We start from the raw sequence: 25,633 nt of genomic DNA on the forward strand, positions 1-25,633 counted from the left end.
CAAATCCTGTTCTTGCCTAAAGCTGTGTTTGGTTGGCTTTACAGTATTGTTTTTAATTTTGGGCCAAGGCCTTTATCACTCCCTTTAATAGCATGCATATTAGACTGACTTACGGACTTCTGTTACCTGCCTGGCATCTAGTAATTAAGTAGGACTCTTGTATAGTCAAATTCCATTGAGCACTAGTTTTAGGCTCATAAACAAAGCCATTGTTATTGGCTTTGTCTCTTTCAACAAAACTTCCAGTGTTCTGGAAGACTCTGATTGTGAAAACCTGCAAATTACCAAAAACTGTCCTACCATTGGGTAGAGGTAAGCTATCTAGGAGCTTACATAAGACTACTGAAGTCTCAAGGAAGCTTACAGAGATGTCAATTAAAACTGTTGTGTGGTACCATGACTTTCAGAATCTTTAAATTAAAATCCATGTAAATGAACGAGACTGGTTTTGCCTCTGCTACTTACCAGCTGTGGAATCTTGGACAGATCACTTCACTCTAGCTTTCAGTTTTGCTTCCTCTAAACCACGATTTGGCAAACATTTTCTGTAATGCCATAGATAATAAAATATTTTAGGCTTTGCAGGCCATATGTTCTTTGTTGAAGCTATTCAACTATGCCATTATAGTGCAAAACAGGATAGATTATATATAAATATGAGCATGGCTATGTTCTATAAAACTTTATGTATAAAAATAAGTAGCAGATTAGATTGAGCCTGCAAGCCATAGTTTGTCCATCCATCATTTAAACTAAAAAGTCACCAATGAGAAGCAGTTATATTGGATAAATGAGTAGAAACTAAGAAGTACGTAATTTCAGGGCCAGGTGAGAACAGAGATGGTCACATCTGGAAAGAATGAATTAACAGCAATTAGGAGAGTATAGACGTCTCAGATATTTGGTAGCTTCTGAGGTTATACAGGTCAACTAAAGGTACAATTGGAACATTTCCATGGGGAAATGGTAGGAGAATAAGCCAATTCATATTACTTCTTTAGCCTCTGAGAATCACTACTCTTAATTAATATTAAACTAGTAGCACACTAATTAGTACAATAGGACAGTTTTTCGGGGTCTTTATTGAAGAAGCAACCTAAGTTGCTAATCACAAGTTATAATCAGATAACATGACATCACAGCTGATGATATGACAATAGAGGTACTTAGGTATGTAATATATGATTTTAGATGAAATAGACAGGCCAGGCTTTATGTAGCGTTATAATATAAGCTGAGAGTTTATAGAAAATCAAGATTTGAGTAGGTGGAGGGGTAGAATTTCAGAGGGTAGCCTGGGGAGTTAATAGCCTTTGTTGAGTCCTAGCTCTCTCACAGTTACCTGTGTGACTATGGGCAACTTAACTTTGCTAAACAGACGTTTACTCATTGGTAATGTATGGTTTTATTGTTGTTAATAATGGTAACAGTCCTCAAAAATATTTTGAATGAGTGAATGTTGTTACTAACAATAACAACATATTATAGATTTGTAAATTAATAGGAATGTTGTAGTGAGAAGCCAAGATTCCTGCTCTCAGAAAATATCAGATAGCAAGTGCTATGCAGAGAATTAACCCGTGTGATGTGATGAAGAATGACTGAGTAGATACTTTAGAGTGGGTCATCAGGCAAGACCTCACTGAGCAAATGAATTTAAGCTGAGACCTGAAGAAAGGAGCCATGCATGCTGAAATCAATAGAAAGACCTTTCAGAGCTTTGAATCATCAAGACACAGAAAAAAGTCCAATGTGGCTGCCACATAGCAGGAGTGTTAGGACATGAAGTCTGAGACAGGCAAGAGTCAGACCATGAGGCCTTTGTAAATCAGGGGAAAGAGCTTGGGTTTTATTTTAACTTCAGGGGGAAAAGCCATTGAAGGTTTTAGGCAGGAAAGTGACATGGTCTGGTTTGTATTTTTAAAATATCTTGGTTTGCTATGGAGAATAGATTGTAGGGGCGGCAAGAGTAGAAGCAGGGAGAGCCGTTAGGAGGTTGTTCTAGTAATCCAGTAGGAGAGAGTGGTAGCTTAGACTAGGGCAGTAGTGATTGATGGAGAGAAGTGGGTGCACTGGGGATGTGTTTTAGAGGTAGAGTTGATGGGCTTTGCTAATAGATTATATGGAAAAGATTAAGGGGGAAGAGGAGACATCAAGGATAACAACCGAGATTTTTAGCCTGAGCAATTGGATAAATGATAGTTTACTGAGATTGGAAAAACTGGGGAACAGCAAGTTTATGAGAAATTAAGTTGGATGTGCTGTATATTGAGATATCTATTGAATATTGAATTAGAATTCTGCAGGCAGTAGTTAGTGGCAAACAGGTAGTAGAAACCAACTGGCTAATGTAAGCAGAAAAATACTGCTTATTGAAACACTATTTGGTAGCTTATCACAGGGAAATTAAGTTTACCAAGCTTGGAAGGTGGGCTGTTCCAAAGGGAGATGGGGAACTCGGAATTTCACTGCAGAACCAGTCTGGGAGGACACTGCTGTTGCCTCCTTCTGTTGGATTCAGCAGTTTGCACCCCTAGTATCCCTGCCACTAGCACCTACAGAATTAGTTCCTCACTGCCCTGCTTCTAGTGCTAACTATACAGAGTCCCCAGTGGGTGCATTTGATTGACTGAGCTGGGGCACAGGGCTAGCTGTCAGGAATGCTGGGGAAGCAAATATCTGTCTTGTATTTCTTAAATGAGAAGCAGTCTCTCACAAGACTTAAATGGTTTGAATTCCCTTAACTTTGAACAGAGATTCCAGTCCTGGGCAGGGAAGAAATCACACATCCTATCTAATAAAGAGGGAATATGCTAATTGACTGCCCTGCCCTCAAAGATGGGGGCACCCACAGCCAATAAGGAGGGTATATGCTAATTGACTGTCACACCCTCAAATATGGCAGTGCTCAGTCCCCTCAGCCCCACCGGGGCCTTGCTGCACACCTGCCTCCGGAGTCCCCCAGTTCCCTTAGCCCTCCAGCCGCCCAGGGCCAGCCTGAGGCGCAGGCAAGCCACTGATGGCAGCTGCCTGGCCACCCGAGGCTCAGGTAACCAGGGCTGGCCGAGGCTTGCGCTGCTGGCAGTGGCAGCATCAGAGGTGTGATGGGGGTGTCACCTTCCCCTGATTGCCAGGTCACCTCCCGCCCCTGAGAGCTCCCAGACTGTGAGAGGGGGCAGGCCGGGCTGAGGGACCCCCCCCCCCCCTCCAGTGCATGACTTTTCATGCACCGGGCCTCTAGTAAGAATATAAGCAACAAATATGCACTATAGACATCCATGGGGAGATGTAGAGATAGCAAATAGTCAGCTGGATGTATGAGTTTGGCGTTCTAGGGAGAGGTCAGGGCCAGGAATATTGATATGGAAGTATCTGGCATGTCGGCGGTGTTTAATGCCATGGGTGAGGGCATTTAGAGAAGATAGTGAGGCTCAGGTCAGAGTCAGCAGGAGAGGAAGAGCCAGCATCAGACAGGAGAGACCATTGAGATAGGAAGGAAAAGAGGAGAAAATGCTGGGGTTTTTTTAAATAGGAAAAGAAAGTGTTTCAAGGAGGGAGTGGTCAACTGCAAATGCCGTTGAAAGGGTGATTAAGATCATAAACAAAAATGGCAATGCCTTACATTTGCATAGAACATTTTGATTTTTCGAGTTCTCAAATACATTGCTTCACACCTCAAGTGGCATCATTAATCCATTTAGTAAACAAGCACTATTGAATATATACTACATGCCGGGCACAGCGATACAAAAAGCTTATGGTCTAATTTAGGCACTCTTAAACTTTAGTGAGTACTGTATAAGAATTCCCTGGAGTGTTTGTTAAAAGATAGATTGCTGGCCTCCATTCCCAGAGGTCTGACCTCATAGGTGTTTCTAGTATTTACTTTCTAACAAGCGCCCTGGGTGATTTTAGTGGAGGGGTTCCTTGGGCCATACTTTGAGACACTTGGACCAGTGGGAGATATTAAGATGTTAATTTTATTTTATTTATATGCCTATAATCTGCCTGCTTCTATAAATAACTTCAGGAAACATCTAAGAAATATTTTTAAATTAATTAAAAACAACAGAAGACAGAAATGAAAAGTATAAGACCTCAGAATGATACACGGCTTTCCAGATCCTAAGGTCTGAAGGACTGGCAAAATTGGACCACATATTTGGCAGTTAAACAAAAACTGAAAAATAATTAAGTAAATACCACTATTTATCAATGCCTGCTATATTCTAAACATACTGCCAAACGTACTGCTATATATAGAGAATATACTGTATTCTAAATATACTACTAGACATATGCTTTACATTAGAAATATGAGTAGATAAAAACTCACATTTCTATCCGGCTGGAGTGGCTCAGTGTTGAACGTCGTCCCATGAACCAGGAGGTCACCGGGTTGATTCCCAGTCAGGGCACATGCCCTGGTGGCAGGCTCAGTCCCAGTAGGAGGTGTGTAAGAGGCAGCCAATCAGTGATTCTCTCTCATCATTGATGTTCCTATCTCTCCCTCTCTTCCTCTCTGAAATCAATTAAAAAATATTTTTTAATTCACATTTCTGTGAGAAAGCTCAAATTCTCAAGAGAAACAAATATTTTATAATTACTTTTTTAAAGTATGTAAATAATAATAGTTTATATGGATCAGGCAGTATACTATTTGATCTACTTAGAATTTCTCATGTAATCCTTAACCTAACCCGATGGCTTGCATCATAAACAGGAAAATAAAGCTTAAAGAAATTTAAGAAAGTTTCTTACTCCACAGCTAATACATGGCAGATCCAAGATTTGAACCCAAAGTCTGCTCATAACCACTAAATTCACTGCAATTATAGAACATTTAGAAAGTAAAAATACATAAATAAAGAAGAAAATAAAAATCAATCATATTTTGTTCAGCTACTGTTAGCCACTGTTAAAAATTTAGGTATTTTTTTCCAGTCTTTTAAAAAATAGCTTTAATTATTTTCTGAATATAGAAATGTGTGTACTTACCAGCCTTGGAAAAGAGTGAAAAGGGGGGAACAAAAATCCATAGTTCTAGAAGCCAGTGATAAACACTGCAGTGTTTTTTTTAACACTTCAGTATTTTGATATATTTCTTTTTTTTTTCTTGATATATTTCTTAATAGGCTTTTGTTTATGCTTTTCTATTTACTTTTTTTTTTTCATGACAATAATGGAACCTTATGTGCATAAAGTTTTAATCCTCATTATATTGGTGAACTTTTTCCTATCTTATTAACATTCTTCAAAAGTATAATTTTGCCATCTCATAGCTTTATTATAATTTAATCATTTCGCTGCTGCTGGATATTTAGGTTTTCCTTATTTACTTATTGCTCTACAGCCCTGATGAGCATACATCTCTGTTGGCAAGACTACAGGTAAACAGACACTCTCCACTGCTGGTGGTGATTTATGTTGATACAGTTTCTTCAGGTATTAAACAATTTGAAAATGTTAATGTCCTTTCCAGTAATTCAATTTCTAGGAGTCTCTCCAAAGGACCCCAGACTTTTTAATTATTTTCCGTGCTTTGAACTGTCTTTTCCTTAGGATCTAAACGCTCTTCCCACAGCAATGCTTATTTTTATGGCTTCTTCAAGAACAAGCGAATAGTTTTGTTTGACACTCTACTAGAAGAGTATTCTGTACTAAACAAAGACCTCCGGGAGGAGTCTGGCATGGAACCCCGCAATGATGGAGAAGGGGACAGTGAAGAAATAAAAGCTAAAGTTAAAGTGAGTTCTTCTTTTCCTAAGAGACTCTGGTTTAGTTTTTATAAACAGTTTCTGTGACAACTAGGTCACATCCACTTCTATGTAAGTGTTGAATTCAGGGAGACTATCAAATACAAACACCATGGCCCCTTTATAATTCTGGTATTTGGGAGAGATTCTCACTATTATACAACCTAACTACCTTGCAAGCTTTTGCAGAATGTACACATTAAAATTAGAAGCATAAGATAGTAAAATTCTTATGATTATAAGCTATCTTTAAAACGGGCTTTATCTTTATTCCTGATATGTTTATGATCAAAGAAATCCCACAGGCAGGATAAAGAGGAGATAAACATCTCATTTTTAATTTCATTGAGACAATAATTATAGGTTCTGGCAACAGAGAGACTTGGATTTGAATCTTGGTTCTGTCATTTAGTAGCTGTGTGTCCTTGGGTACATTATGTAATTTGGTCAGTTTTCTTTTGTTTATTTAACAAATATTTATGAAATGTATACTCTGTGCTGAGATACTTTGCTTGGCACTTGGAATACAAACTTAAAGAGGCAAACCCTTGCTCTCAAGGAACTTATACAATCACAGTACAACATATTAATTGCCACAGTGAAGCTATGTATACTGGATGCAGTGAGAACACAAGAAAAGGCATTTCTTAAATCTGACCTGAGAGTCTGAGAAAGCTTTTTCTGAGTCCTTTCCTGGATGAGGTCAGCTGATGCTGACTAACAAAGTCTAAAGTGCTAAGACTAATGAGGGGGGAGCAGCAGGGGGGTGGGTAGGGGGTGGGTGGCGGGGTTGGAGACAATGATAAGAAACAACCCAAATGTAATCAGAAGTAGTCACCAGTATTTGTAGGTGTGATGTTCTGTTGGCTTTGATATCATTCAGAGATGATTTTGAATCTGTGTAATGCTGGGCAAGTATGTTAAGCTTTCTAAATTGTTGGTTTTGTGTGTTTTTTAATATATATGTTTTTATTTATTTCAGAGAGGAAGGGAAAGGGAGAGAGAGATAAAAACATCAGTGATGAGAGAGAATCACTGATCAGCTGCCTCCTGCACGCCCCACACTGGGAATCAAACCCGCAACCCAGGCACGTGCCCTGACCGGGAATTGAACCATGACCTCCTGGTTCATAGGTCAACGCTCAACTGCTGAGCCATGCCGCCCGGGCAAATCGTTGGTTTCTTAACTAAAAGATGATGCTACTGGGGTTTCTCACTTCAGCACTGTTGACATTTGGGCCAGATAATTTTTTGTTGTGGGAGGATGTCTTGTGCATCAGAGGATGTTTAGCAGAATCCCTGGCCTCTCCCCCTAGATGCCAGCATCAGCACCACTACTACCGCCTTGCCACCCCAACAGGTGTGACTACCAAAAATGTCTCTAGACATCGCCTGATATCCATGGGGTTGGGGGCTTGCAGGGCAAGATCACTCTGAGTTGAGAGATACTGGGCTAAAGATGCCTACCTTTTAGGGTCATGAAGATTAAATGAAATATACAGGATGGGTCAAAGGTAGGTTTACAGTTGTGAGTATGCAAAACACAGAATTTATTCTTGTATTGTTTATTAATTATTGTATTACTTTCTGTACAAACAACTATAAACCTACTTTTGCCCCACCCTATATTTGAAATAACTTGTAGTTCATTTTATATCATCTACATACCAAAAAATAATTACTATCATTCAGGCATCTGCTTTGACCTAAAAAGTTGTTCTAGTAAAATGCCTAGCCTGTTATAAATATGTAGATGGAAAAAAAATTCTGTGAAGGGATTAAATAGCATTGGGAGAAGCTTAACTCATTTGATTGTATTTATTTTTTTAAGTGTGGTTATCCCACTTGTTAGGATTTTGGAATAAAGACCACTTTGGTCTGACCAAGGGTCATAGGATTTTAAGCCAGGGAGAGATCTTAAGGTCATCTTGTAGATAGGAAAACTGGAGTCCAGAAAGGGTAACCCACTGACAACACTGAGGAGTCAGACAAATTCAGCAAAGCAACCAACTAAGAGGTATCCACATACAGAGTGGATTACACTATAGCCAAACCTAGACATAGATAGTGGTTCACTAACTTTAAGCAATGTAATGAAATTAGGTCTTTAGTATCTATGAGAACAGTACTCTTTGGCTTAAAGTTTTAAAAAGATTGTTAGTTCTTTGAAGCATGTTGAATGGAATTTGAATTATTTTCTGGCTTCTTGAAGAGCCTGCTTTATTTCATTGATAACTACAAATATTTTAGCATCTACGTATAAGTTACATGATGAAGATATATTAGACATAGACCTATCCTAAAGAACCTATAGTGAAGAAGACTAGATTGTACACAAATAGCCCATACTTTAAGGCAAAGTGTGGTAAATATTCCTAAGTGGCCGAAATAGTGTGGCTTTTAGAAATTAAGAAGTTAATGCAGATTCTAATCATCAGACAGATTTCTTAAAAGAGGATATTTGAACTAGACAGAATTTGACTTGAGGATGGGCCTTTTCACATTGAAAACATGGAATTAATAAAGCTATAGAAACCAAAAAATAACAACAACACACTACACAGTGGTTATTCTGAGACTAATGATTGAATGGATTCTTGTGGAATGAGATAAAAACGTAGGCCAGGACCAGTTTGTAAAATACTCCTTCCTGAAGACATCAAGTGGTTATTTCCAGTGGCCTGAAAAGTTTAGAAATACTCTGAAAAGTTTAGAGTATAGAGGCCAAAGCTTGTTTTCGGAAGATTAAAATTTGGTGGCCACATATAGGAGAGAGCAAAGACTGGAGGTGGGCAGGCTTCTCGAGGCCTATTGCATCAAGATAAGCATGAGACAATGAGGGCCTGCAGTAGAGTGAGAGGTCAGAATAAGTGGGAGAATAACAATAAAAGATGAATTTAAAGTAGTTGGTGATTGCTATTATGTGGAGTGAAGGAGAAGGTCAAAGATGAACTCAACATTCATTAACTGTATTGCTTTCCAGTGTATGTCCCACTAGTGAGGTGATTTTAAGTAGTATATCAACATTGTGAGTTTGAATAGCTATATTTATTACTATACTAGAGGCCCGATGCATGAAATTCGAGCAAGGGGCTTGGCCCTTGCAGCCCCGGCTGCCTCAGCCCTCGCAGCCCCGGCTTCATCCGGATGGTTGTCCGGAAGGTCATCCGAACAGTCCTTCTTCTGTTCGGTCTAATTAGCATATTAGCTCTTTATTATCCTATATAATAAAAGGCTAATATGCAAATCGACTGATCAGAGGATTGACTGCTTGCTATGACACAAACTGACCACCAGGGGGCAGACGCTCAACACAGTTGCTCCCACAGAGGGAGCACTGCTCAACCAGAAGCCCAGCTCACTGCTGGCGAGCACAGCCATGGTGGCGGGAGTCTTTCCCACCTCCGTGGCAGTGCTAAGGATGTCCAGCCGCTGGCATAGGCCTGCTCCCTGCGAAGCTGTCAGTCGAACATCCCCCGAGGGGTCCTGGACTGCAAGAGGGGGCAGGCTGGGCTGAGGAACCCCCCCCCAAGTGCACGAATTTTGTGCACCGGGCCTCTAGTATAGGATATTAAGAAAAAGAAAACTAGCATATTATGATTTCATGAATATTGTCATTTAGGATAAGGCTCAGTTTTAAAAAATGAGTTGGGTTAGCCCAGCCGGTGTGGCTCAGTATTGCTCATCAACCTATGAACCAGGAGATCACAGTTCAATGTCCAGTCAAGGGCACATGCTCAGGTTGCGGGATCCCCAGTGTGGGGCATGCAGGAGGCAGCTGATCAATGATTCTCTCTCATCGTTGATGTTTCTATCTCTCCCTCTCCCTTCCTCTCTGAAATCAATTTTAAAAAATATTTTTTTTAAAGTGAATTGGTTTAAAGAAAGACGTTAAGTAACACATAGAGAGTACACAGATGTGGCCGAAGTTTAGAAAACAGTTATGTATTCAGCACCTACTGAGCACCTAGTATGTATAGTACAGTGGGGGATACAAAGGTGGTTTTAAGTCTGGATGATGTAGAGAAGATGAATCGTTTCATTTTTAACAAGTTTAAGGAAGAACACTTAAGTTACCTGAAATCCCTCCTCTTAGAGATAACTGCTATGGACATTTTGAATGTCTGTATTGGCTATTAACATTTTAAAAGCTGTATAGGAAACTTACTCTCTGGAATTTTACCCTTCAGGAGACAAATAGAACACGTAATTGGAACAGCCTGTGTCAAAAGTAGTTTAAATAAAAGGAAAATTAAAACTATATAAAATTGTACAGAAAAGCTGCCCTTTTATAGAAGAAAACAAGTATTTTCCCTGCACATGGTAGGGTTAGGTGAAAGTCTTTCTAGCTGAGAAGTATGATAGAAATGGTACAGGCTCCGCAGATGTGGGTTTGGACTTTACCCACTGCTTATTAGCAAGATACCTTAAGCAAGACATTTTTTAAAATTTTATTTATTTATTGTAATATATGTTTATTGATTTTAGAGAGTAAGGGAGAGAGAGAGAAAAAGAGATAGAAACGTCAATGATGAGAGAATCACTGATCGGCTGCCTCCTGCATGCCCCACATTGGGGATCGAGCCCACAAACCGGGTATATGCCCTGGAACCGAACCGTGACCTCCTGGTTCATAGGTCGGTGCTCAACCACTGAGCCATGTTGGCCAGGTTTAAGCAAGACATTTAATTTCTCAGCTTCCTTTTCCTCATCTGGAAACTGAAGATAGTACTTTCCATCCTGCCCAGCTTGGTGCTGTGAAGATCAAATGAATCAGTGTATGAATTTTATAAAAAAAGAAAGTATCATAGAAAAGGAAAGATGTGTGGTATTTTTGTTGTTGTTCTTTTATATGAAACTAGAGGCCCAGTGCACAAAATTCGTGCACTTGGGGGTAGGGGTCCCTCAGCCTGGCCTGCGCCCTCTCGTAGTCCGGGAGCCCTGGGGGGATGTCTGACTGACAGCTTAGGCCCACTAAGCCATCAGTTGGACATCTTTAGCATTGCCATGGGAGAGGCTCCCACCACTGCTGCTGTGCTCGCCAGACATGAGCCCAGCTTCTGGCTGAGCGGCGCTTCCCCTGTGGGAGCACACTGACCACCAGGGGGCAGCTCCTGTGTTGAGTGTCTGCCCCCTGGTGGTCAGTGCGCATCATAGTGACTGGTCATTCCACCATTTGGTCATTTGCATATTAGCCTTTTATTATATAGGATACGCTGTAGATGAGGCCCCCTAGAACCATAAGAAATGCAAAAAATTCAGTTAACTCATTCTCGAATTGCCCCCACTTAAAATCAAATTGGCCCCCTGTGAGGCGTGTGCTGCACCTTGGGAACCACTGGGCTTGACACTTTTCCTCTCTGAGCTTCATTTCTGAATACATACGCATATACCATGGGAATTGTGATCTCTTCTCCGCCTACCTCACTGGGTTGTCATGAGGAGGTTCTGAGCTAATAAACCTAGAAATGTTTCATCAAGTAAGTGATGTCTAAATGGGAAGGGATTGTTATTTTTAAGCCCACAGGTACCCTCGCAGGTAGCAGGTGCTGATTAGAGAGGAGGGCATGATTGTTTCTTGGGACTGTAGCTATCGAATCTTTGCAGAGGGTTCCACAGGCCTTGAAGAGGCGGCCTCTGTAGCCGTGGTTGTCCCTAGAGGCACTGGTCAGGGGGGCGCTAGGGTGGCAGCGAGGCTAAAGGGGGAGTAACTATCAAGCATCTCTGCTTAGTGCCATTCTTTAAATTGTACGTGACCGTTTCACAGCTGTACGTGCTCAGAGTGGGGCTCCAATCTCCTGGAACGGGACAGGGGCTAGGCCAGGGTGGGGCCAGGTGGGCTAGGAGGGCGGGTTTAGCCGCAGCCCCTAGCGAGGTTCAGTGCACTTCCGCTGCAGAGAAGGCGCCGCTACTGTCAGGGGATGAGTCTAACCCTGAGGGGCCGCTCGGGACTGCCTCCACCCGGGTCTGGGGTTGTAGGGAGGAGGGCGTGTCCGGCCCCAGCAAAGGGGGCCCAGCAGCGGCAGGCCCCTGGGTGCCTCAGGGGCACTGATGAGCTATTTTTGTGGGCACCCCTGGGTGCGGGGACTGGGGTAGGATATCCGAGCAGGAGGGTTGGAAGAGCTCCCCGTGGCTGCTTCCTCTTCCTTCTTTGCAGTCCAGGCTCCTGTCAGGCGCTCTCCTCAGACGCCCCCGGGAACTTGGCTCTGGCTGCCCCGCCCCTCTGTGGCTCCCTGCCGCCCCCACCCACTCAGCTCTCCCCAGCCGCCCACTTGTCATGAGGCTACTGGGGCAGCCTGATGCAGGCAGCACAGTCCTGGGGCAGGTGTGGGGGTGTGGGGAGCAGCTCCAGTAAAGTTTAGTAAATCCCGGGTCCGCATCGGGATTTGGCTGTGGGGCTGCCGGAGAGTCTGCCTGGGCCGGACTAAATCGCAGGAGACCCGAGTCCCGCCCCACAGCCCCGCCCAACCTGATGTGATGTGATGGCATCCTGGATAATTTGCATATTCCTCTATTATTAGTATAGATTAGTGTGGAAAAGTAAGAAAATCCAGTTCTGCCTAAAAATCCACTACAAACAAGTAATTCTTCTTTTTCTGGAAAATGATCCTTGTTTAATCTCTTTCATTCCGTATCTTTGAATGTGACTCCGATGCAGTTCTGAATAACTTCTAAATCCAGATGTCCAACCAAAGACATGAGCCTATGCTATCTAATTGAGAAGTGATGAAAACAGAAGCCTGAAGACTGTGTTAATTTATATAAAATGAGGCCAATGATACCTGCCTTATGGAAGTAGAAATGAATGAATTGTATGTAAAATACCTAATATTCACTGTCTGGTATATAACCCAATAATGAGTGGGAACTAGTATCATCATTATTAAAAACAGCCATAATTTGCTTATTATTAAAGTAATAGAAAAGTTAGAAACCACCAATAACAATGTTCTTGCTGTAATATCTCTGTATGTAAGTCTTCAGTTGCACCTCTTAACTTTCCCCTTTAGAATAGATGTCTGTTAGTTGGTGCATTCATTCATTGCTCCCTTTTAATGGCCATGCCCTGAAGATACAAATACGCATGTGTGTGTGTGTGTGTGTGTGTGTGTGTGTGTGTGTGTGTGTGTGTGTGTATCAGCCATTTAAAGAACTAGGTTAGTTATCTCATTCTTTTCTTTCTCTACCAAATGCACTCTGATCTATATTATAATATTTAAAGGGAAAAGATACAATAAATATAAATATTATCCTGCAAATATTTTTAATTGATCCCTTTTTCTCATGCATCTACTCCGCTTTGCTTTAAGTGGTCACTTTCCTTAAAAATGAGGAATTGGTAAAGGAAGGGGAAAGTGGTAGACTATCTAGATTCCAATAAATCTGGCTGCCTGTGTTTCCATTAGGTTGCGTTTTTCTAAATTATATAAAGCAAAATCAAGTTCACGCTCATTTGTGAGGTTTTTTGTTTTGTTTTTTTCCCTATACTTCAGCCTTTAAGTAGCTGGAATTTATTTCAAAACCTTTAACCTTCACTTTCTAGGATATATGTTTTCTAATTGTTTATTGTAGGATACTATATGTCTCCAATAGATCAAGCTTGTTTATTAGTTTGTTCAGATCTTTACATCGTTATTAATATTTTATTTGCTTGATGTTTCAAAGATTGAGAGAGGTATGTTAACATCCTCTGTTATGATAGGTTCATCAGGTTTTATTTACAAATCTGACAATTTTGAAAAAATATATCCTGAGGAAATTGTATCTTCTTCTATATATATAAAAGGCTAATATGCAAAGTGTCCCCTCGGGCGTTCGACTGGGAGAACAGGAGTTCGATCGCTTGCTATGATGTGTGCTGACCACCAGGGGGCAGCGCAAAACGAAGGAAGGCCCCAGCTGGCAGCCAGAAGGCCCCGATCGGCCCTGATCATCAGTCAGGCCTAGGGACCCTACCCGTGCATGAATTTCGTGCACCAGGCCTCTAGTTAGGTAGATAAAAATTTAGAATTAATATATCCTCCTGTTAAATTGAACCTTTATCATTCTGTTGTGACCTTCTTTAATAATGCTTTAAGTTGATTTTGTCTGATATTAATACAGCTCCCAGCTTTTTTTTAGTTAATGCTTACTAGCATTGTCATGTAATCATTTCACTTTTCAAGAAAATTGAGATAAAATTTATCATTTGAACCATTTTAAAGTGTACATTCAGTATTTTTAGTATATTCATGTTGTACAACGATCACCACTATTTCATTCATCCTTTTACTTTCAACCTTATCATCCTTATGTTTTAAATGTCTTGTGCATAATCTGTAGATAGATTTTGTTGTTATGGGTGACAGCCACTACCTTTTTTATTGACAAGCTGAGTGAACCCCCAGTTGAAAAGTCCTCTTCTTTTGCCCTATCCAGAGAACAAACTATCAGGCATCTGCCAGGATGAGGGAGGAGCAGTTGCCTTTTGGTGTGGAGCTGGAGAAGGAGTCTGGAGCTTTAACTCTTTCTCGAACAGCTCTCATTCAATTCTTATTTTAGTTACCTCCCCCTTGCCCCCAGTTCCAGAAGTACCTGGTGCTGTTAATTCCCAAACCATTTGAAGACTGCTGTAAATAAGGCTGATTCTTCTTTCTCCATCTGTTTTCCTGCTTCCAAAATGTTGCTGTTGTCACCTCTACTGTTTTCCCCATCTTTGTGGGTTTATATCTTTATGTTTATATCTTACCTAATAATAGACAAACATGCTAATTGACTGTACCTTCACGACGCCCACAGCCAATCAGGAGCAAGTATGCAAATTAACCCAACAAAGCTGGTGGTTAATTTGCATACACGGCCACCAAGTGGCTGGGGGCAGGAAGGGACGCTTGCATCGTCGCCATGGCGATGATGCAGGCGTTCCACCCTGTCCCCGGCCACTCTGGGCCTCTGAGCAGCGTAGGAAGGTGGAAAGGCGGCTCCAGCCAGAGCGAAAGCGGTGCCGGCAGCCAGAGAAAGGAAGGCCCATTCTGGCACGAATCTTCATGCATCGGGCTTCTAGTATATATATATTTATATATAAGATATACTTGTATTTATATATAAATATAGATACTAGAGGCCCAGTGCACAAATTTGTGCACGGGTGGGGTCCCTCAGCCTGGTTGGCAATTGGGGCCAATCGGAGGAGCTGGCTGGCTGGCTGGGGGGAGGGACTGTGGGAGGTTGGACTGCCAGGGGGTGGGACCGTGGGAGGTTGGCCAGCTGGCTGCGGGGAGGGACTGTGGGAGGTTGGCCAGCCGCAGGAGGTTGGCTGTGGGAGCACACTGACCACCAGGGGGCAGCTCCTGTGTTGTGCATCTTCCCCTGGTGGTCAGTGCACGTCATAGCAACTGGTTGTTCAGTCATTCCGTCACTTAGGCTTTTATATAGATAGATATCTTGATTATAGTTTTATTGGGGATTTGGGGGAGAAAATTAGATGTGATGTACTTTCTGCCATCTTAACTTGGAATTTTCAATTTTTAAAATGGCAACTTCTGGTGTATTTTTGGAGGTCATAATGATATGTTCTTATTTATAGATAACTTAGAATATAGGAAATATATAAAATAGTTAAACATCACTAATTCTACCATATAGAAGAAACTTGTTAACATTATGATATACCTCCAGTCTGTTTTCTAGATTCGTATATTTTTACATAGACATTTACTATATATATAATTATATATATAATTGACTTCAGAGAGGAAGGGGGAGAAAGAGAGAGAGATCAATGACAAGCAAAAGTCATTGATTGGCTGCCTCCTGCACACCCCCCACTGAGGATCAAGCTTGCAACCTGAGCATGTGCCCTGACCGGGAATCGGACTGTGACCTCCTGGTTCATAGGTCGATGCTCAACCACTGAGCCATGCCAGCCGGGCTCACATTTTTTCATAATTAGAATCATATAGTGTTTTAGTATTGTTTCCTGCTTTCTTCACCTAATTAAATCATTTTTCCATGTCAGAACATAATCTTTGAAAACATTACTAATGGGTCTATAACATAACTATTATTTTACACTATTGATCATGAGCAATTTCCCATGTCACTACCTAATTTTTAAAAACAAAATTTCTATGCATGCTTCGGCAGCACATATACTAAAATTGGAACAATACAGAGAAAATTAGCATGGCCCCTGCGCAAAGATGACACGCAAAATTCGTGAAGCATTCCATATTAAAAAAAATTTTAGTGGGTTTATAATATGGCTGTCATATGACATTGTCATGATTTATTTATCTAGTCTATTGATAAAGATTATATTTTTTCCTAATCTAAATTAGGCTGTAAACTTCAGGAAGTCAGCATAAGTCTGTCTTGCTCAGGATTCTCTTCTCAGTGCTTAAACCAGTGTCTAATATAAGTGGTTTAGAGAATGTTCTGTTAAGTAAATGAACAGTTTTGCACAAAAGTCAGATTGCTTCCTTAAGTTAAAATCAAAGATGGGCTCTTACTGGGGTAAAAGGTATAAACTTTTTGAAGGTTCTTGATAATTTATTTTCAATTTGTTCTTTGATTCAGAATAAGAAACAAGGATGCAATAATGAGGAGGTACTTGCTGTACTAGGCCATGAACTGGGGCATTGGAAGTTGGGACACACAATCAAAAATATCATTATTAGCCAGGTAAGTTTGGAATGACAGTTCTCTTTTTATGGCATGGTAGTCAAATTTTAAGTATGGCAGGTATGAGAGATCATATAGGAGAGAGGTTAAGACAGATTCTATAGCCTGGCCACCTGGCTTCACATCAAGGCTCCCTGACTCACTACCTATGTGACCTCAGGCAGTTTCCTGAACCTGTCTGCCACCATTCCCTTTTTGAATGATAACACCTCAAAGGACTAATACAAGAATTAGATGAGTTAATATATGTTAAGAGTTTATAGTAGTACCTGAAAATTGGTAAGTACTAGAAAGTATTTATGGTTATCACCATCGTCATCACTACCTCCTGAGTCACTAAACGGTGGGAGCTGTAAGATCAAAAGAAGTGAGCCCAAGTAGGTTGGACATTAAAATGCTTTTATAAAAACATTTTTTTTCTCATTAAAAGTCATTATACATCTATTGATAAGAAATTGGAAAGTGTAGTGAATATAAAGAAGAAAGTAGCAGTTCCTGTAACATTCCTCCTTTGGGTAGTAATACCTCTAAAGCCACAGAGTGACCACACATTTGCAGGCTCTGGCTGAAATAGCACTGCATCTTGTTGACTAGAGCCGAGCATTTATGGGCTTAACTGACTCTTAAGTGGGACTTTGTACCTTTCTAAAAGCCACCTGGTTCTGGATGATGAATTATATGGGAAGATTTATGAATCCTGTAGGCACTTTCCTGTTGCCTTAACATCTATAGGTATAAAAATGAGTTCCTTGGCTTGAAGCTGTTATATGGATACACATCAGTGAGTAAGACTTTAAATAAATCCAAATTCAGTCTAATAAGGAAAATCACTGCCTTTTTCATGAAAGTAGGGGTCCAATGGAATCAGTTTACCTCATGTGAGGTTATGGGCTGGTCCCTAAGGTGTGGTACTGGGGCTGGGGTTGATTGCCTCCCCTGAGATTGGGCACCTAGCAGGAGCCAGTGGGGGGATGTCTTATGTTGTTGACGAGTGCACTGACTCCATCCCTATCGCCTTGGCTGTTTTGTTCATGAGTCTCTCAACCAAGTTCTTGAGTGACAAAGCAGGCATCTTCTCCACCTGATCATTGAGAGCCTCCTCTTGTGGGACTCTTGGTGAACATTCACCTTAGACCACCGAATTAACACACTCAGTACTAATTTTGGAAGTTTTCCCACATCCCTTTTTTCCAAATCTTGTTAGCCATCCTCTAGTTCAGTGGTCGGCAAACCACGGCTCTCGAGCCACATGCGGCTCTTTGGCCCCTTGAGTGTTCTAACGCCACTTCTTCAAAATAGACTTGCCCAGGCCGAAAACCAACTTCTGCACATGGGCCATGAAGTTTCAATCGCACTGTACATGCGCGCCCGCATGTGGTATTTTGTGGAAGAGCCACACTCAAGGGGCCACATGTGGCTCACGAGCTGCGGTTTGCCGACCACTGCTCTAGTTTGTTCCAAAGCCCTGATCATCCAGCCAAACCATTAGTTGTCTACTGCTAGTGAATCAGTATATATAGCCTCAGCTTAGACCCTCTCTCCCTCTCTGCTTCCAGACTGAGTGAACGATGATATAAACCCTTAAAGTTCCTCATGGAGAGTATTTCCTTTTTTTTTTTTTTTTTGTTAATCCTCACCCAACGATATTTTTCCATTGCTTTTTAGGGAGAGTGGAAGAGAGAGGGAAAGACAGAGAGGAAACATCGATGTGAAAGAAACACATCGATTGGTTGCCTCCTGCACGAGGCCTGACCAGGGCCAGGGCTAGGGAGGAGCATGCAACCAAGGTACGTGCCCTTGACCGGAATTGAACCCAGGACCCTTTGGTCCGCAGGCCGACACTCTATCCACTGAGCCAAACCGGCTAGGGCACACTAACACCATTCTTAAATTCACACTATGATGTCTTATTGCACTTTTTGGTACTGCAGTGAAATTGGCTTAGTAATAACTTAGAAATTTTGTGTCCTTTCTAGATGAATTCTTTTCTGTGTTTCTTCTTGTTTGCTGTATTAATTGGTCGAAAGGAGCTTTTTGCTGCATTTGGTTTTTTTGACAGCCAACCCACTCTAATTGGACTGTTGATCATCTTCCAGTTTATTTTTTCACCTTACAATGAGGTAATGTATAACCTTTAAAATTATCTCACATATGCCCTTGCCTATTTCAAATCTAGAACCCCTAGGGTAGTAAAAAACACACACAAAAACTATAGTTTTTAACAAGGAAATGAAACAAAAGTATTTTAGTCCCTTGATTTCCTGGCCAGTATAAAAAAGTAGCAGAAAACCCAAGCCCAAATAAACAAAAGCTTGCATACAGCTACGGGAAAAAGTAGAAAATTAGTCTTTAGTAGTATAAACCTTGATGTAACTTATATCTCAGAGTCTTGGTGGATGAATGCTGTGCCTTAGACCACATATTCACCAATGCTTGGGTGAAAATCCATGTGTGAGGGGATAGAACAAATAATAATTGAGGGTATATGGCTAGATAAGGGAGGCTGTATGATTGTGTTCTCTAACCACCTGCTTCAAAAGAGTCTTAGGGTCCCACTGCACACCCTCAAAATCAGAGAATCCTATATAATAAAAGTGTAGTATGCAAATTGTTCCTTCAGTCAGGGTTGTCTGGAAGTTCAACCAGGGGGTGGCAACAGGTGAAGGGGGCGGGGGGAGTACCCAGCCGGCAGCTGATAGGGACCCTACCAGTGCATGAATTTCATGCACTGGGCCTCTAGTTTATGATACGTGAAGCTTAAGAACCACTGCTCTGTGATTGCTCAATAGTGGGACTCCATATGTATTAGACAAAGTAATATTACTGAGACTATTAACAAATCTGATGATACAACAAGTCATATTTGATAAGGCTTCCAAATTAAACCAAGAAGTAACATTGGGGATCTTGATATCTCTCCATTCAGAACAATACTTTATTGGGACAAGTATAGATTTAAGGTTTTAAGATAAACTAAATGAATCCTATTTTGTCATAAAGAAGAGCAGGGTAAGTAAGGTACCAGAAAAGAAAGAGAGGAACAGACCATATTTATATAGCATTGTCTACATAAAGTAAACAAATTTTCCAGAGAACTGAGATTATAAGTTTTATGGGAAGTATTTATAAAATGCCTTACACAGTTTGTTACTGCTTAAAGAGGTTGCAGACTGCCTTGTGATGGCATTGTCATTGCTGTCTTCCATCCCAATTCTGTAGTGCCTTAGGACACTGAACTATGTGTACTAATGAACCCAGACCACGCTGCCTTTTCAGCAGTTGTGCTATTTATTTATTTACTTACTTACTTACCTAATTTTCTTGTCTTCCCTCACAGTCAGGCTAATAATCCTATCAATGTGACTTTCCTTTATGGTCACTATCCCTTCTAATGTTCTTTAACCTGCCATAGACTGGGAAATCAGATAATCATTCCCATTAAGTAAGAGTTACTATATATAAATTTCAGGCAAAATTCAGTTTTTAGGTTTGAACTTATTTAGAAGGTATAAGGAACTGAGTAGAAAGGTCCTCTTGTAAGTAGTGTTAGTAGTTATCCTTTGTGGCATTTAATTGGGCTCCTCAAGGGGGTTTTGTTTTGTTAGTTTCCTTAAATTGAGTAGTTGAGTTCACCTCAAAACATCCTATCTAATAAAGATGGGATATGCAAATTGACCGTAACTCTGAGACAAAGATGGCGGAGCCCACAGCCCATAAGGAGGGAATATGCAAATAGACGCTACAAGGCTAGAGGCGGAAGGCGGCTCCAGGCGGAGCGAAGGTGGTGCCGGCAGCCAGGGGAAGGAAGGCCTATTCTTGCACGAATCTTCGTGCATCGGGCCTCTGGTGTCTAAATAAAATTGTGAAGTAGTAAAATAATTTGAAGTGGTTAATTGACAAAGATACCAACTTTTTTTTTTTTTTTAATCCTCACCAGAGGATATTTTTCCATTGATTTTTAGAGAGAGGAAAAGACAGAGAGAAATAGCGATGTGAGAGAAACACATCGATTGGTTGCCTCCTGCACGCCCCCTGACCAGGGTCTGGGCCGGAGATTGAACTTGCAACCGAGTTACATGCCCTTGACCAGAATCAAACCCGGGACCCTTTAGTCCTCAGGCTGATGCTCTATCTACTGAGCAAAACTGGCTAGGGCAGATAACCAATTTTTAAAACCTTGGAGAGCCCATAAGATTTGTTTCAAAAAGACTAGATATTTAAACAAAAAATCTTATGTGTAATGTCAGTGTTTAAGAGGTCATGAGCCCTGGCTGGTTTGGCTCAGTGGATAGAGAATCGGCCTGCATACTGAAGGGTCCCGGATTCGATTCCGGTCAAGGGCATATGCCTGGGTTGTGGGCTTGATCCCCAGTGGGGGACTTGCAGGAGGCAGCTGATCCATGATTCTCTCTCATTATGGATGTTTCTCTCTCTCCCTCTTCCTTCCTCTCTGAAATCAATAAAAATATATTTAATAATAAAAAAAAGAGGTCATGATAGGAAAGAGATTTTCCGGGGGACAATTGCCCAATTAAAAAGAGTTTGGAAACCTACGTAAGAGTAGATAGGTGCAGATTAGTAACTGCTTATGTCTTTATGTGTTACAGTGAGATAGATATGTTACACACTCTATCCCTAAGAGTTTATTAAAGATTTGGAAAAATTTTTCAGGCAGAATTCAGTTTTTAGGTTTTGAACATATCTTAGAATGTATAAGGCACTCCCAGACTTTACTTTGAAACTTACATTTGCTAGTAGCAATAAGAGGACAAACGAGAGACATTTTAGACTTTTTGTTTGTTTTAATGCTGAATTATTTTAAGATAAGAAATATCTTAAATATCATGTTATTCAACCTGCAATATTTCAGTATACAAATAAATTATTTTTCCCTCAGAAATTTATATTTTCAGATGAAATTTGTGCTCTTCATAGCTGTCACCTGTGGAGAGTGGATATTCTAACAACACTTCCATAGCTCAGAACATTTTTGAAAATTCCATTTTGAGATTGTTATTAGAAGCTGTAGCATATTTTTTAGAATATTCTCAGTAAATACTGTCATTATCCTTTAAAAGTAGATGTGATCAAGAATATTTTTTTAGAAAGAAAAAAAAGAGTCTGAATGTAAATGATCATGCCTTCACTCTGTCTCTGAGGAAGGTGGTGTGCATGGGCTTCGGAGTCACTGAGAATTTCAGCACTACCACCTTCTAGCTGTGTGACCTCAAGCAAGTTATCAACCTCTCTGAGCTTCACTTTCCTCATCTGTAAAACAGGAGCAAGATTGTTGGGGAATATGTAAAATGCCCGGCAAATAGCAGATTCTTAAAAATTAATATTTTTTGGTAAGGGTCATTTGTATGTATATCTGTTTCCGTTCTATTTGCTTTTGGGGGGGGGGGGAAGCTCAATATATAATAATTCCCTCATCCTAGGTTCCCTAAGTACTAGTGCTCTTTCTTGGGCCTGCTGTTTCTCTTATCTTGAGCAGAACTTCCTCTGCAGTCTTAGCTCTTGAAACCTTCAGGGACAGCAAAGAAGTGGGCAGTGGTTAAAACGCTTTTATTTATTTTTTCAGGTTCTTTCTTTTTGCCTAACAGTGCTGAGCCGCAGATTTGAGTTTCAAGCTGATGCATTTGCCAAGAAACTTGGAAAGGCTAAAGACTTATATTCTGCTTTAATCAAACTAAACAAAGATAACTTGGGATTCCCTGTTTCTGACTGGCTCTTTTCCATGTGGCATTATTCCCACCCTCCACTAATAGAGAGACTTCAAGCTTTGAAAAATTCTAAACAAGACTGAGTTGCCCAGCTTCTGCAACCGACGGCATTTCTAATTATTTCTGTCCTGACAGCATGTTCCGGCTCTTGATGTTTTTAAACTTTTCTTTTTAAAGAAAACTATTAAGTACAGAAAAGTCCAGATTTAAATATATTTAATCCCATTTCAAAAATTATTTTAATAATCCATTTTTCAATGAAAACACTGGATGAAGTTTTAAGGCTTGTACTTTATCTTTAACATTGAATTTACCATCAACTTGTAGAAAAAAATTTTAAGTGAATTTTTAGAGAGAGAGCAAGAAACCCTGATTTGTTGTTATTTGCGCATTCATCGGTTGATTCCTGTATGTGCCCTGACTGGGGATCAAACCTGCAACCTTGGCGTATGGGGATGATGCTCTAACCAACTGAGCTACCTGGCCAGGGCCATCAACTTGTAAATTTTTTGAGCCATGTAAGGTGTTTGGGGGCATATATTTAAAAGAGGACACACCACCTCTGAGTCCTATCTGTAATACAGAAACTGCTTTCGAAGCACTGTGCTCAGACCCAAGTTGAGACTTGTTTTTACTTTCATGCTGTTATGATTTAATCTGGCCAATCAGTGTTTTAAATGAGGAAGAAAGATAATAATTGGTAAGGCTGATGTTGTTAAAATGAAAGTAGTTAGAAATATGCCCTACAATTCTACCAAATTTCTCTGTTCCCTCTCTTGCTACACATTGATCAAGAATTTCCAATAGTGCTTTGAAATTAGAAATTATGTGTAGAATGCTTCAAATCATTGGGTTTTAGTTTTGTTTTTAAGAAAATCTTAGTCTTTATTTTTCCTTCCACCTGGTGAGTATGATCAGATCCATTAGCGGTAAACTGGTATTTTTCAGAACATCCAGCTTTTTCCTCATTCATACTCTTTTATTCAATAGGTGGTATATTCTTTCACTTGGCAGAAATTGCTGTATTGAACAGATTTTGCTATTTTTAAAATGACAGAATGTGGAAAGAAGAGAAATAATATTTTAAGAGACATAAGGGTGAAAATGCTGATTCTCTTATGATATTATAGGAAAAAATATAGTTTTCTATCTCAAGGACAGAAGAGTTTTGGTTTTTATTTTTATAATTTTTATTAGTAAGTTGTAAGTACTATTTAAATCGAGCCTGTTTCCATTTTTTAAAATTACTCTTCTTGATATGCAGATAATTTTTCCTTTTTAAAACAAATGTCACAAAAGATTTTAAGTTTAAAAAGCTGCATGTTTGACTGCTTCAAATCTCTGTACACTTCCTATATGAGAACTTTGTGGCTAAACTGCCACCCACGGGTAATGCTTACCTTCTGGGCATTTATTCCAAAGTGGGATCAACTGTGCACCCTTGGTATCTGGCCAGAAAGTCTTTTGCTCAGCTCATAACTGAGTGATGTCTAGGTTAGTACAGCATTATTTATTTCCCCAAGGCTAAAGAGGAGCAGTCCTGTGGTTTTATCCAGCTTTGTCGTGGACCCATGCTGTGTTAACTGCCTTTCCTCCCTTCTGTGCCTTTAAACACAAATTTTCGTTCTGCACAAGTGAAACATTAAAAATTGCCAATTACAGATTGATGTACTTTGTCTTTGATTTGACAAAATTTGTGCGTCATTTGTCACCTAGCTGTGTTTATTACCTAGAGAACTGAGTTGCTAGGACACGAAGAATAATGGGAAGAAACAATCCTGATGCTGAGTGATGTTGACGCGTCACCATTGCCTCACTCACACAGGCCTCTTCAGAGTCTGCCTCCTGCTGCACTGGTGTGTCAGAGCGTTACAAGTTTTTACTGGTGTGTTCTCAAAAGCGTCATTCGGAACCATTCCTTCTCCGCTTTCATGACTCCCAGTTGTCTTGAGCCTGTGTGGTCTGCTCCAGCTGCCTCTTTGGTCTTCCTTCTCTGTAGCAGTAGTTAGCTTAATTGTATATAATTAATATGTAATTGTTTTCATCTAGTCACCTACAATGTATGAATGGCAGAGGCAAAGGGGTGGCCAGAGTATCCTGGCAGCTTCCTGAGTTTTGCCCAGTTAGGGGAAGGAGTAGGGAGGCCAACCAAAGAGGGAAGGAGGTAGCAATTTGCATCCCTTGGTGGGTATGCAGGGGGCAGAATGAGGTCGAGCAAGGCCTCAGCAGGGTTCAGCTTTGAATTTAAGGCAGTCAGCTATGTGTACATACTGCCTTGGCCTTGGCCCTTTACTGACATCTGAGAGCTGCTAGTAAATTCTACCTCTGTTTAGGATAGGAGCAAAATCCCAGGGATTGAGTGGTTTTCGTACCAGTGTTGGTCCCACCTTGCCCTTTACCTTTCTATTCTCATTGTCACCCCAATCCTTTACGCAGCATTTCCCTCCCTGAGGAAGCCTTCTTTCTTTGGTCTTTTTCATCAATCTTCTGGATTCTTTTGTACATGTATACGTTATGTAGCTTTGGCTGTTTTGAGTGCTCTGTCGTCATTAGCAGAAAGCTGAGTACCACTTGAGGGCCGTAAGTTCTGTCCTAGGTGCTATACAAAGAAAATTACAGATGCCCTAACCGGTTTGGCTCAGTGGATAGAGCGTCGGTCTGTGGACTGAAGGGTCCCAGATTCGATTCCGGTCAAGGGCATGTACCTTGGTTGTGGGCACATCCCCAGTAGGGGGTGTGCAGGAGGCAGCTGATTGATGTTTCTAACTCTCTAACGCTATCCCTCTCTCTTCCTCTCTGTAAAAAATCAATAAAATATATTTTTTTAAAAAGAAAGAAAATTACAGAGAACTCATATCCAAAAACTTCTGTTCAAGACCACAATGGTGTGAATGAGGAACTTGTGTGTCAAGCTAAGTACAGTTTGGTAGGAAGGCAGAAATGACCCATCAAGGCATGGTGTAGCCCTGTTCAGACAATACTACCCAGGATGGTTGCTAGGGAGGAGGATTTCTTAAACAATTTGTCAGAGAGGAAGATATCCCCATGTGTTCTATGTATGTATTTGTTTTGTTAATCTCACCTGAGGATATTCTTCCATTGAATTTTAGAGAGTGGAAGGGTGAGAGAGAAACATTGATGTGAGAGAGACACATTGATTAGTTGCCTCTAACCGAGGTAACATGCTCTTGACCAGAATTAAACCTGGGACCCTTCAGTCCCCAGGCTGATGCTCTTTCTACTGAGCCAAACCAGCTAGGGTTACCCCCATGTGTTATAATAACCAGGACTGCCCTCCCCCCAACCCCCACCCCGTAAGCAGGATGAAGCCAGCATCTCAGATGATAGCCTCCGCTTTTGGATCAGAGCTCCCCTGTGGCTCTCTGGAGGATGGTTGAAAAACGGGGTTGTATAACTTAAGAGTAAGATCCAGGGCTCGAAAATCCAACATACCATGTACTAGTGAGACTTAGAGCAAGAAACTTCACTGAG

At 40.8% G+C, this 25,633-nt stretch overlaps 1 protein-coding gene and 1 non-coding gene across 4 annotated transcripts in view; both read left to right on the forward strand.

The window, feature by feature from the left end:
* Positions 1 to 23,804, forward strand: part of ZMPSTE24 (zinc metallopeptidase STE24) — a 37,305-nt gene extending 13,501 nt beyond the window's left edge. For all 3 annotated transcript variants that reach the window (XM_028160083.2, XM_008151188.3, XM_054721634.1), the window contains 4 exons: positions 5,563 to 5,747; positions 16,314 to 16,418; positions 18,395 to 18,538; positions 22,000 to 23,804. In XM_028160083.2, the coding sequence (XP_028015884.1) occupies positions 5,563 to 5,747; positions 16,314 to 16,418; positions 18,395 to 18,538; positions 22,000 to 22,224 (659 nt within the window). In that variant the 3' untranslated portion in view covers positions 22,225 to 23,804. The remainder of the gene's footprint in view (positions 1 to 5,562; positions 5,748 to 16,313; positions 16,419 to 18,394; positions 18,539 to 21,999) is intronic.
* LOC114235064 (U6 spliceosomal RNA) lies at positions 15,870 to 15,973 on the forward strand. The gene has a single exon (XR_003621246.2). It is a non-coding gene; the product is annotated as a U6 spliceosomal RNA (small nuclear RNA).
* Positions 23,805 to 25,633: the final 1,829 nt, after the last annotated feature.

This window comes from Eptesicus fuscus, chromosome 9 (genome assembly GCF_027574615.1).
Source record: "Eptesicus fuscus isolate TK198812 chromosome 9, DD_ASM_mEF_20220401, whole genome shotgun sequence".
Classification (NCBI taxonomy): Eukaryota; Metazoa; Chordata; class Mammalia; order Chiroptera; family Vespertilionidae; genus Eptesicus; species Eptesicus fuscus.